Raw genomic sequence first — 14375 nt, forward strand, 5'->3', positions numbered from 1 at the left:
CATACACTTCTTTGTGACTCATACACTTCTTTGTGACTCATACACTCATCTCCATACACTTTCTGCAACATTGCGTAGTCCTCTGAACAGGTATTGACATGACAACTTTCTCTGTCATGGTCAATGCAACAATCACACACTACACACCTTCCTACTAAGCACTGCTGTAAACAGCAGAAATGAGGTACAAACTTAAAACTTTGTGCACATGCACAAAAGAGTACAAGTTCAATTTTCGCCAAGCAGATTTACTCTGTGTGCTTTAGCTTCGTTACTATGGCAACAGTCCGGATACTTATTGATCGGACCTTGTATATATATATATATATATATATATACATGTGTGTATATATATTTATATGTATACATATGTATATTTACATATATATTAACACACACACATATATACAGAATTGTGTGTGTATATATTTATATATATATATATATATATATATATATATATATATATATATATATATATGTATAAATATAGATATGTATATATACATATATGTATTATTATATATGTATATTTATATTCATATATGTATATATATGTACATATGTATATATATATATATGTATGTATATATATATGTATATATATATATATATATATATATATATATATATATATATTTATAAATATAATTAAGGGATCAGCAAATATTTTAATTTGTATGTATATATATATATATAAATATATATATATATATATATATATATATATATATATATAAAAAAATATATATATATATATATAAATATATATATATATATATATATATATATATATATATATATATATATATATATATATGTATATGTATATAGATCTATATATATATATGTATCTGTAATATAATATGTGACAATTATTCGGTTGTCATAATAAGACTCTGAGTTTCAGATGTAGGGGCGGAAACCTGCTCCAGCATCTCTTCAGTTATCGAGGCAATCAAAATATGCTATGAAAATGACCATTAAACGAAGGGAAATTACTATATAATTGACCGTTATTAAGACAAAAGAGCTACTAGAATGACTGTTAAATAAGATAAAAATGCTCATAGCAATCGTGTATGCGCACATGTACATACATATACATGCATGCACGCACACCCACGTACATGTGCTCTCTTATTTAACAGTCATTCTAGTAACTCTTTTGTCTTAATAACGGTCAATTATATAGTAATTTCCCTTTGTTTAATGGTGATTTTCATAGCATATTTTGATTGCCTCAATAACTGAAGAGAAGCCAGAGCAGGTTTCCGCCCCGACATCCGAAACTTGTAGTTTTATTATGGCAACCGAATAATTGTCACATATTATAATACAGATAAATTCGTCTATTTACATAATATCGAGGTCTCTTTCATTCTTCTGTTTGTCTGACCATTACTATTAATATATATATATGTGTGAGTGTGTGTATATACATATATGTATATATACATATATATGCATATATATATATACATATATGTGTATATATATATATATATATATATATATATATATATATATATATATACATATATATATATGTGCATATATGTGTGTATGTACACACACATATGTATGTATGTCAGTATATATATATATATATATATATATATATATATATATATATATATATATATGCATGCAGTTATTAACTGACTTGTAGTAAATGACTTATTCTCTTGATTTAGCATATAAAATTACTATATACAGCATATCTTTAATTATCATGCAATTTTGCTCTTCGTATAATTTTATTGTCTAATTAAGTTCCTATCTATATTTCTAAAGTAAATAGAAAATAAGTTTCTGTTGCCTTACACTTGCAGAAATAGGATACCAATGAATGTTTTTATTCATATTAAATTAGATGAATAGAAAGATCAATTCTATTTCATTATTTAACATGTAAATATTTTTGGTTGTTTTTTTTTTTACATTTGCTAAGTTAGGAATATATTATAGGAACTTTTAAATAAAAATTTACTTTTTATTATGTCATTAACATCCATATCATGGTATTGTTAATAGTTCTATTTACCAATTATGGATTTATAAAGAGCAAAAGTTAATCTAATTCAGTTTAAACTTTCTATCATCCTTGTCAAAACTGCAGTGTATATTAGAAAATTATTAATGAATTTTATAATGAAATCAAATTGAATAGTACAACTCTACTTTCATAAAATGGAAATTAAATTTTCACTAAAATATATTTTTTAATCAGTTTCATATCATGAAGACTATATCTGAAATGTGGTATTTCTTTTAAATATGATAAAATCATTATTATTACTATTATTATTATTATTATTATTGTTGTTGTTGTTGTTGTTGTAATATATTATAACTACTACTGCTAATACTACTACTACTACTATTATTACTACTACTATTGTTATTATTATTACTATTATTATTATTATTATCATTATTATTATGAATAATGTTTTTAGAAAAATTTAAGGTCAATAAAAATAAACGTATTCACCTTACAGTGTTAATGTTTGAAAATTAAACTATTTTTAAATGAAATAAATAATTAATGTCATTCATTTAGAAAAAAAAAAATAGATTGCATTACTTCAGTTTTTTCCATTATATATGTGATTTCAACATACGGTTCAAAAATTGTTGCTTGTTATTCAGTAAATTACTTAAAAGTGTATTCTTTCTGTAAATTCATATTCTTTAGTTAGTTTATTGTTTGTATATTATCTTTTCTAAATTATAATCTCTAACATTTTTTTTTAATCTGTTTTCTAACGTCCTAAATATTACTGCCATTTTAGGCATTTGCCTGGTTCAGTGACTTGCTGGTTGAACATACAGAATTATTCTGGTCACTTTTTGCTGTAGACATGGATGCAGCATTAGAAATGCAAGCACCAGATACCTGGGACAGTTTCCCTCTGTTCCAGTTGTTAAATGATTACTTAAGAAATGACGGTAGGTCTTTATTTATTTATTAATATAATGTTCTACCATAGCAAATATTTGATTTTTTTTAGAAATGTATTTGATATTTTATGAATATATGCAACGGACAAGTCATCAAAAGTTTAGACAGTTGCTAGACCTGTCTGTATATTTATATTTAGGTAATGGAAACTATCATTAGATAATGTATTTAGATATAATGAAAATCCAGTTTTGATAAAATTATCAATGGTTGCAAGTATTTTTGGTTTTTATATGTACATAGTTTTCATACATGCATATATATGGTATTAGGAATAAGGGTAGATCATGGCTACTGGAGTTCTGTGAAGCAAATGACCTAACCATCTACAATACTAATGTAAGGAAACCAGCCAACCACCTTATTACCTACTTGTCAAACACATAAGCCAAGTAGACTACATACTTACCAAAAAATACACCAAACAGCTGGTTCAGATTACCGAGACATTAAACAATGTACTACTCAATGTAGACTAGGATAAAAGCTAGACAGTCTCATAGGCAAGACAATCTGGCAAAGGAAGATATGGAAGCTGAAAGACCTTGTAGCAACATGTAATTTCCGTGATGTACATGTTGGTACAATGAGAAGGAAGAGGAGATAGAGACATACAACATAGAGGACAACTAGGAGTTCCTACATGTCTACTTGCTGTGGGCCTGATCTTTGCTTGAGAAGGATTTCAGGATAGAAAGAAATGTCCTAGTAAAACTGTATAGACAGAGCTATAAAAATTAAAGGATAGCTTTCATGATGATATATCATGTGAGTGTATATTTATACATATGTAAATATATACATGTATATATATATGTGCGTGTGTGTGTGTGTGTGTGTGTGTTTAGCTACATTTCTATACATTTATTATTTATATAGAAATATGTATATATATATATACATATCATTGTCATTATTTTAATGTCTACTTTTCTATGCTTGCATGGGTTAGACACAATTAACTGAAGCAGATTTTCTATGGCTGGATGTCCTTCATGCCACTAATCATCACATTCCCTCATGACTAAACAGGTTTTCACAGAGGGTGAGGAGCAAACAATATTGTTTGTATGATGGTGGTTCTCATTTTATGACCATCGTGCGATGTTAAGACAAGGAATCACAAACACACACATGCTTGTAGACACACACACACACACACAATTGAATGAGCTTCTTTCACATTCATTCACATCAATCAACTCCCTTCACAAAGCTTTGATTGGACTGAAGCTGTAGTAGGAGATACTTACCCAAGTTACCATGCAGTAGAATTGAACCTGAAACCATGTGGTTGGCAAGTGAACTTCTTAACCACACAGCCAAACACACATGTATCATATATATGTGAATATACATTATAGATATATGTATAAATGTATATATAACAGAAAAAGTAAACTTTGTTTATGGAAGATTCACAGGAGCAATAAACACAAGAATGCACAGAAAAATAAATTTTCTCAAATGGACAAGGGGATCCTTAGAGGTAGTGTATAGTTTCTGTTACCTGGATGACTTGATTAGCTGTGGAGGAGGATACTCTGAAACTATAGTTGCCAGAATGTGAATTGAATGGAGAAAGTTCAATGAGCTACTATCTCTGTTGGTAAAAAAAGGTCTCTCCCTCCACTCTCTTTCTCAGAGTGAAAGGCAGATTGTATGATGCTTGTATATGATCAAAAATGCTACATGTTAATGAAATGTGGGCCATGAATGCAGAAGACATGTGAAGACTAGAAATAATGAAGCTAACATTCTCTGCTGAAAGAGATTTGTCCAGTGTGTGCTGTATGGAGTTGGATGCAAAATAGACAGAAAATGTGGGTGTACTGCTTAGAGAAGAGAAGGAAAAAGAATTCTGCAAAGTAGGTGGAGATTCTTTTGGCAGGGGACAAGAAGGATTGGCTGCAGTTTGGGAAGTGGGGATAGCTTGAGTGTCACATGATGCATGAAAACATCCTCTGCTGTCTTGTTTTGGAATGTGGATGAGTTTTCTCAGATGTTGTAGGCCTTGCCTTTTGCTTGAGCAGTCATGCCTGTTTGAAAATACTTTCTGTAAACATATTCCTTTTCATAAAATATTAGTTTTTATATAAGCATCTTCCTGCACCATCACTTGTAAAAAAAAAATTGCGACTTTTTTTCCTCTGTGCGTTGGTAAGAAAAATCTAAATTTTTTTTAATATATATTTGCAACATTAAATGTTAAGAATAGTGAATTAATTTCTTTGGGTGAAAAATGGCTACCTTGATATATTTTAGATGTAATATAAGCTTCTAAGCCCACAGTTCATTGAGCATATCAGTTACTGACTCTGCCTTCTGCAATAGGGCATGTTTATCATTTTAAAACCCTATTTCATAATCTTGACCTTCAGTTTAAAAATATGAAATCAAAAATGATTGTTTACAAAAGTGTATTTTCTAATTCATAGGAAAGCTGTCTTTATAACATGTACTTAGATTGTATAAAAATTTTGTATAATGTAAGCTAAAGAACATTAATTATCTTGTGACAGGCTGAAGCAGTAGTTTATCAAAAATATATGATATTAAGTTTAGATTATTTGTTTGTCTCCCAATTTACTGGATCATTTAGCTAATACTGAAATCAATGAAAGAGTCACTCTTGGTCACTCACCATGTATTAGGTTATTTGCAAAGTATTTGCAGTCAGAACTGATAACTGGACACTGACTTTCTTTTGTTAATGATTGGCACACTAGATCACTACTTTAAATGCATCACCATCCTCTAGTTCAAGTAAAGATGTATTAGAATATCAGTCCCCCACCCTACACATTTTTGTTTTCTTTTCACTTTTGAAAACCTTGTTGGAAGATTTGAACCCATCATTGCAAGCTATAGATATCATCATCAATTATATTTTACTCATGTTGCTTAGAGTGGTAACTGTATATCTCCTAAAGATGTTGAAAAGTATGGTTCACTTATACATATGTATATTGTGCTATGAAGAAAGTACCATCAGCACCATAAGCAATAGGAAAATAGAATCATTTAAACAATGAATAAAATGCCTTGTATTTTGTTATGGCCCTTTACATTTAAATTCCACCAAGACTGAGTTAACCTTTCATCCTTCTGAGACCTATAAAATGAGTATCAGTCAAACAGTAAAGTTAATATAATCAACTGTTCCTTCCTCCCCAAATTTTCAATCTTATGTCTATCCTGGAAATCATTGTTTACATAATTGCAACAATTCTCTTTAAATATCAATGTTAATTACAATACTTGTATATGACTGCTGTGAAATTAATTCATCAGATAACTGGAATAACTAATATAAACAAAAAAAAACTAATATGAACAAAGTTATCTTAGAGGTTAAAGAAAAAATAGTTAAAATAAAAAGCTTTTGTTGAAATTCCCTGAATTTAAGTGAGGAATAAATGTGCTCTGTTGATTGGCCAATTGGATCACTCTTTCATCTCAAATGTTCAATGAGGCTATTGCTCAAAATTGCGTGAAATTAGTAAAAATAAAATAAATAATGTGAAAAGACATCAGTTAAATTGTGCAATTGATTATTTTACTAATATTTTTCAGTTAAAAATTGTATGTTTTAGCGTAATTTATAAACTGACTTTTTTTTGTTATAGTTAACAAAAATTTAAGTTGTTGTTACCATCATTCTATTTCCTCTTGACCTTGCATTATTCTTGTGTATTAACCAACCACTTACCATAAAGGACTGAGTGCATTTTATTGTGGCACCAGCACTAGTAAAGTTGCCTGAAGTCCTCTCTATTCTATACTATATCATTTGCTTGAGGCAACGTGTCTATGAATGATGGATAGAAAAGAGAGAAAGAGAGGGAGAGAGATGACAGCAGGAGAACCAGGATGGGTGGATGAATATAGTAAGATTATGAAGTTATGAAGGTGGTGACAGAATGATTGAGTTAAGAGTATGCTGAAGGGGGAGAAAGAGTGATGGATTGTCATAGAGGTGTACAATGCTAAGAATAAGAAAGGGGTGTGAATAACAGCTTGGGGAAAATGGATTGATTGATGGAAGAGTGTTTTATATACAAAATGATCCAGTAGACTTCTTAATACACAGCTACAAGAGAGTTAGGATGATTAATTTGGTGGTAGTGAAGATTGAATATGAAAAGGTCCAGTAACACAGATGGCACGGTACAATAATTAAGAGAAAGGGTGAGTGCCAAAGAGATGAGAGGGTTAGACAGGCTCTATGTTATCCCTATATGTCTGGCAGCATGGTACAGTAAATGAGAAAGAACTACCTTGGTTATACTGACTGCATAGCACTATGAATAGAAGACTGGGTAAGTGTTTGAAGGATGACTGGTAGAGAGATGATTGGGTATCAAAAGGGCAGGAAAGAGGCAGCAGGTGTTGACTAAGGACATACTGTGCAGGAGGCCTAAAGTAGATATATGTCATACCACCCAATCTCCATCACTACCACCATTTTCAGTGTTTGCTTCAATATGCTCACATGGGTATGTAAGGCTTGTCCAGTACTGTATGTTGCCAATCATTGCAGTCCATTGTCATTTCTTGACAATGAATTTGCTAAATCATTTTATAGCTAATTTTATGAAAATAATATTCCAAAATGGAATAAAAATATATTAAACTAAAATGCTTATTTTGTTTCTTGTTTCATTGCAGATAATCTTTGCAACGGCAAATTTCATCAACATTTGCGTGATGTCTTTGCACCACAGGTTGTGAGATATGTTGATTTAATGGAGTCTTCAATTGCACAGTCAATTCATAAAGGTTTTGAAAAAGAACGCTGGGATGCACAAGGGTAAGATTACATTTGGTTTAAAAGATAAAAATATTTTTTCACATATATTGATTTTATTTTAATATCTATTTCTGATTTTCAAATAATTGGGTTAAAAATTGGAATGAGAAACAGAAAAATCATAGAAATTCAGAAGTTTACTTATAGTTAATTCATAACATTTAAGTAGTTGTTGCATATGTGATTAAATATATGCAAGGATAAATGCATGTGTGTATGTATAAGAGAGCGAATGGTGTAAACGAAAGTGAGTGATAAACTATTTGATTGTTTAGGAGTAAAGCAGTTGCCTATTGAGTTCTAGTCAAGATTGAATCAGTAAAGACATAAATCTTTAAGCTATTTTTTTTTCTTTGATAAATGATTTGATGCCATACGAAACAAAAAGTGGGGAAAGAATTTAATAAAATTGAATTTTTTACAACAACAACAAAAAAAAAAGACAGTTTGAATAATCTGTTAAAATATTTTCAAACTGAAATAATACATATTTATTTTGACTTTATTGAGAAGAAAATGAAATCATTGTTAGTGTTTAACCCTTTAGCATTTAAACCAGTCATATCCAGCCAAAAATTTTCTTACCTGTTCTATGTTCAAACTGGCCTGATCTGGCCTCTCACACCTACTTAAAAATGTCATTGAAAAATAAACAATCACATCATTGAAATCTCAAAGCTATGAGATAATGTATGATTAATTCAAATCAATGTGATTGAATATGTATTACATTTGATAGAGTAATCTAAATGCTAAAGGGTTAATGAATTCCTTTGCCTATTTTAAAAATTCATGAATTATATATAACAGTATTCAGTTTAGTTTTTTAATTATATTTTTTATATCCTAAAGTATTTTAACTGAAAGAATAATATTCAATTATCAAAATTGATATAAAGAAATCAGTTAAATGCATAGGCAAACAAAATTGAATAGAACTGAATATCTATACTGTATTACACAATATATTTATATATTTTAGCAAACATTGTAGGCCTAGAAAAATATAAACATCTTGTCTTTATATACAGTATCTTTGGGGATTAAAACAGATAGATCAGTTGGACAATTTTCAATCCCCTGTTGGAAATTCATCAATGACTCAACATGTTCTTTAACTGTCAACAGAGACACTGCTTGTAAACAAATTATTTTTAAGGACTTAAGTTATACTTAGCCAACACAATGTATACAGAGAGGTGCAAACACTTTGTCATTTTATACAATATCTTCATGAACAGGAAAAGATGGATTAGTCAGACTAGTTTCAATCTGTGTTGGGGTTTCTTCAGTGGCCAAGTACTGTCTTTAACTGACTACAGAGCTACTGCTTATTAGCCCAGTATTTTCAAGGGTTTATGTAAACTGGATAGACCAATTTGCATATATAATTCATTCTTGACAGTTGGCTGTATTAATGAATTACTAGTGTGTTAACAGTGTTTTGTTTCAATGTTACATTGTACTATAGAATATTCCTAGAAAGTTTTAATTAACTCTGTATATCGATTATAACATTCTGTCTCCATTGGAGAGTTTGCCTCATAATGCTGGAAATAAGTTTCCATAGGATGTGTCCCATCCCAGCCAACCACGTATCCTTATCTTGATTTGGATTTTGATAAGTTGCTTGTTCACTTATTCCCACATCTAACCCAAAGGATATTTTGGAGACATCTATTCATGAACATTTGGAGCTTGTCAATTGAAAACTTTGTGTGTATATATATATATATATATATATATATATATATATGTGTGTGTGTGTGTGTGTGTGTGTGTGTGTGTGTGTGTGCAAAACCAATCAGTAAGATCGGCCATAATGGATATATGATACTGTACACTTCAGTTAGTATATGTATATATATATGTATACACACACACACACACACACACATATAAGTATATCTGTATGTAAACATGTTTTTTATGTTTATTATGTATGTTTGTATGTGTGCGTGTGTGTGTGTGTGTAAAGCTTCATTGCATGGTTCAACATGGTTTCTAGGGTTGGAGGCTCCTCCTAACCGCCATCCACTTCACAGTGTTTACCGGGTGCTCTTTATGTGGCCCCACTGGTGAGGTCACCAAGTAACTCACAAGAAAAGACCCTTCAACTGAGGGATGGAAAATAGTACTGAGAGAGGTGGCTTTGTGCCAGTTGATATGAGTTTAAAGTATGATAGGAGGGTAGGCACAGGTGTGTTGCTGTAGGGAAGACACAAGTTACCACACTGTGTGGCTGAACCTAAACTATGTGGTTGGGAAGCAAACTTCTCAACCACAAGGCTACACCAGCTCCTATCCACACCAATGCAAATGTAGTAGTAGTGTATTACGAAACTACCATATATTGTGTAAAATATTAGCTGGATCTGAGCTGTTTATTTCAATTAAATGTAAACAATTTTGCATAAACTAATAAATATACTAATATTGATTCAATATTAGTATATATATGCAAGCTTGCATTTTACTTACACTTCATAAAAAATGTACCCCCTATGCAAATGTTTACATTACTATTTCAAATTAAGTAAAGACAGCATATTAAAAATTAAGATTTTTTATGTAATGTAAATGTCATAATTTAGTATTCTTTGTAATTTCTTGTGTTCAAAATATTATGATATTTTCAAGCTACTTTTTAATCAGCTTGTCTTCTGCTTGTATTACATATTTCCAATACTGAGTCTAAAAATAAGTTCAATAAAATCCTATTTGTATAACATCAGTAAATACATTTTATTGGTTTTTAATCTTCAGTAAAGTTAAGCTAACTGAACAAACACTATAAGTTTTAATGGTGAACTAAATTAATTTATTTACACTATAATATACAATTTGTATCAGATACCTGGTTCAATTCATTAATTGAACTTACAACCAAATACATGTCCTAATAATGCATACAAATGTATTGAATTGCAGAAATCATACAAATGTAAACTATTTTAAGACTTAATTATCTTTATTAAAAAACTTGGAAATATTTTCATCATTGTCATATGATATGTAATTATCAAAAACCATGAATGTTATATAAGATAATATTGGACTATATTAGGGATCCATAATTACTTAAAAGTATAATTTTTCTTTATATGTTGAAAACTAAAAGCTGGTCAAAGTTTCCTGCTAACTACTCTTATAGAATTGCACAAGATTACTTAGCAGTAAGAGCACCCAGTTTTGAAAGGGTAATGATATTTTGTGGTACTGATATCTGTTTGAGCATGCTGAATAATTACTCAGCATGTCATATCTCTATTTTGATGAAATTTCAATATGTTCAATATTCTATAACTGAATTTTTAACTGAAAATTATAAAATTGAAAAGAATCAAAGAATTGATGGGCATTTTTGATAGGCCCTAGAAATGCCTATCAACACATACATATTATTTGTTTGTGTATACCTATATACATATTCATCCATATATGTAATGTAGTAGTTGTGACTGATGCCGGTGCTGTCTGACTGGCGCGTAAAAAGCACCATTCGAGTGTGACCAATGCCAGTGCCACCTGCCTGGCACCCATGCTGGTGGCACATAGAAAACACCATTTGAGTATGATCGATGCCAGTGCTGCCTGACTGGCTCCTGTGCTGGTGACATATAAAAAACACCCACTACACTCTTGGAGTGGTTGGCATTGGGAAGGGCATCCAGCTGTAGAAACCTTGCCAAATCAGATTGGAGCCTGGTGCAGCCTCCCAACTTGCCAGTCTTCAGTCAAACCGTCCAACCCATGCCAGCATGGAAAGTGAACGTTAAATGACGATGATGATGATGATAATGATATGTTCTTAATAAATACAATCAAATCTGAACCTTTGCACCCTTGCAGCTCTGACTTTTCCATTATTATTATATACATCACAGCAAGAACTAAAGTATTGTTGTTTTAGAGGTTTAATTCATTCAACATTGCTCATTTGACAGAGTGATGTAAAATGATATTTTTAGGTTCTACCATTGAGAGCTGAGTAACATATAGGACTCTACCCCATTGATGGTTGGGGTGGATGGTTTGTCTTTGATAGATGAACAGCTTAGTGAGATTGCTACGATAATCATTATCAATATCTTAGTATTGCTAGTGCTGTTAAGCAGAAGGTTGTTACATATTTTGAGCTGAAAGATCTTCAGAAGTAATTAGTTTTCATGGGTATATTTTGACACTATATCTTGTTTTCTAGCTTACCATTCATTTAGTAATTTTACTTTATATAATCATGTAGTTTAGGAGGCATAACTACAGGGTTTTACCCCCCAGATTTTGGGAGGTCATAACTTTCAGAAAAATGAATATTTTTTAATGAAATTTTCTATGCATATAGTATGTAGAATCCGAATATACAAAAATTTTACTATGTAGAATCCGAATATACAAAAATTTCCGGTGAAAGTGTTTTGGAATGGGGGTGGGGGACAATTTTCGGAAATTCCAACAGAGTCCACTTAAATTCTTCTTAACTTCCAGGAAAATTAATATTTTTTCGTGAAATTTTCTACAAATATACCTTGATGTATGTACATTTCGAGCAAGTAGGAATTTTGAAGGAAACAACTGCAGGTTATTTTTGAGAAGCGTTCCCCACTCGGTGGTGTTTCGGAGCAAGTCGTCCATATTTGTTTCATTTTTCTCTATTATGTGCGTATGTGCATCCGTAGATTTCTAGACAGTGAAGAGAAGCCGTCATAAGAAAACTTTCGTTAAAAATAACATGCACACGATTTTTTTTCTCAATAGAAGTAAATTCCAAAGTAAACGTTTCTAGTAGAGAAGTAGAAGAGAACAGAAGCAGCGTATTACTTCATTACAAATCTACGGATGCACATACGCACATAATAGAGAAAAATGAAACAATTATGGACGACTTGCTCCGAAACACCACCGAGTGGGGAACGCTTCTCAAAAATAACCTGCAGTTGTTTCCTTCAAAATTCCTACATGCTCGAAATGTACATACATCAAGGTATATTTGTAGAAAATTTCACGAAAAAATATTAATTTTCCTGGAAGTTAAGAAGAATTTAAGTGGACTCTGTTGGAATTTCCGAAAATTGTCCCCCACCCCCATTCCAAAACACTTTCACCGGAAAGTTTTGTATATTCGGATTCTACATAGTAAATACTATATGCATAGAAAATTTCATTAAAAAATATTCATTTTTCTGAAAGTTATGACCTTCCAAAGTCTGGGGGGTAAAACCCTGTAGTTATGCCGTTTAGGATTCATTCCCACTACAAGCACTACAGACTGATGCTTCCTACGATGGCCTTGGCTTCATCAATGCCTTTGGAGTGGAATCAGTAGGCTGAAACTAAGAAGCCCATCATATGGGCATGTGTGTATTGCCATACCTCACCTTTAACACTGTCCAATCTTCTGTATCACTTCTCTTATATTCACTTTCCTCAATACTCTCTGCCTCATTTTCACCACCATCTCTTCTCTCTTTCCAACTGGAGTAACCATGTATCTTCTCTAAAGCAAGACACCCATACCTGTCTCTTATACTTAACTTCCCATCATCTGACACAAAGCCCCCTCAGTTGAAGTATACCCCCTCAGTTGAAGGGAGTACTACTGAAGTTACTTGATGACTTCACTGGTACTGGTATCATGTAAAAAAAAAAAAAAAGCATACTCTGTAAAGTGGCTGACATTAGGAAGGGCATGCAACCATAGAAACCATACCAAAGCAAACATTGGAGCTTGGTGCAGTCCTCTGGCTCACTAGCTTCTATCAAATCATCCAACAATCACCAGCATAAAAAACAAACATTAAATAGCAATGATGATTGTAATGATGATGATCACCCGGGCAACACCATGAGTAATGATGCGTCTTTTCATGTGAATATTACTAAAACTGCAATGAAATGTGGGCAGCTGGTTAGATGGATACTATGAAATTTTAGAACAAGAGGTCAGGAAACCATGATAATCATCTACAAGACATTTGACCTCAACTGTTTAAATTATGGTCACTACATAGTGTAAAATTAATGGCAAAAATTGAAGCAGTCCAATGCTGGTACATGAAGTAGATTGCCTCAGTGCAACAGATCAGCTGCTGGAAAAGACTGAAAAAGTTAAGACTCTACTCCCGAGAATGAAGACAGGAAAGATATGTTGTGATATACGTCCAGAAGATTCTGGAAGGACTTACATCAAATTTTGGAACTGAAAACTATACTGATCCCTAAAGAGGGTACAGCTCTCAAGAATGCCAAAGATCCCACCCTTGCCATCCAGATTTAAGATTAGATACTGTAATAACTTAGGGCTCAAAGGGTCATGACTTTTCAATATCCTACAGAAATGCTTGAGAGACCAACATAGTGTCGATGTAGATGTTTTCAAAATACAACTGGTTATTCTACTATCTAGAATTCTAGACGAGTTTATTTCAAGGAAAGAAACACAACTGAGGGCAGTAATTTTGAGCTCTCTCATTCACCAAATGCCAACTAAAGGCAAATCAATAAAAGTGAAGCAACATCAATGGGTGTATCCCAGCATGGCTACAGCTCATTGGCTGAAAAACATTAAAAAAAATATTAAAATATGTGTGTGTG

General features: G+C 31.6%; 1 protein-coding gene across 27 annotated transcripts in view; it reads left to right on the plus strand.

The window, feature by feature from the left end:
- The window catches only part of LOC106881656 (calcium-dependent secretion activator 1), a 240691-nt gene that overhangs the window by 179126 nt on the left and 47190 nt on the right, over positions 1–14375 (plus strand). For all 27 annotated transcript variants that reach the window (XM_089359140.1, XM_089359365.1, XM_089359056.1 and 24 more), the window contains 2 exons: positions 2799–2955; positions 7640–7781. In XM_089359140.1, the coding sequence (XP_089215266.1) occupies positions 2799–2955; positions 7640–7781 (299 nt within the window). The remainder of the gene's footprint in view (positions 1–2798; positions 2956–7639; positions 7782–14375) is intronic.

Source organism: Octopus bimaculoides, chromosome 1 (genome assembly GCF_046866305.1).
Source record: "Octopus bimaculoides isolate indiv1 chromosome 1, ASM4686630v1, whole genome shotgun sequence".
Lineage (NCBI taxonomy): Eukaryota > Metazoa > Mollusca > Cephalopoda > Octopoda > Octopodidae > Octopus > Octopus bimaculoides.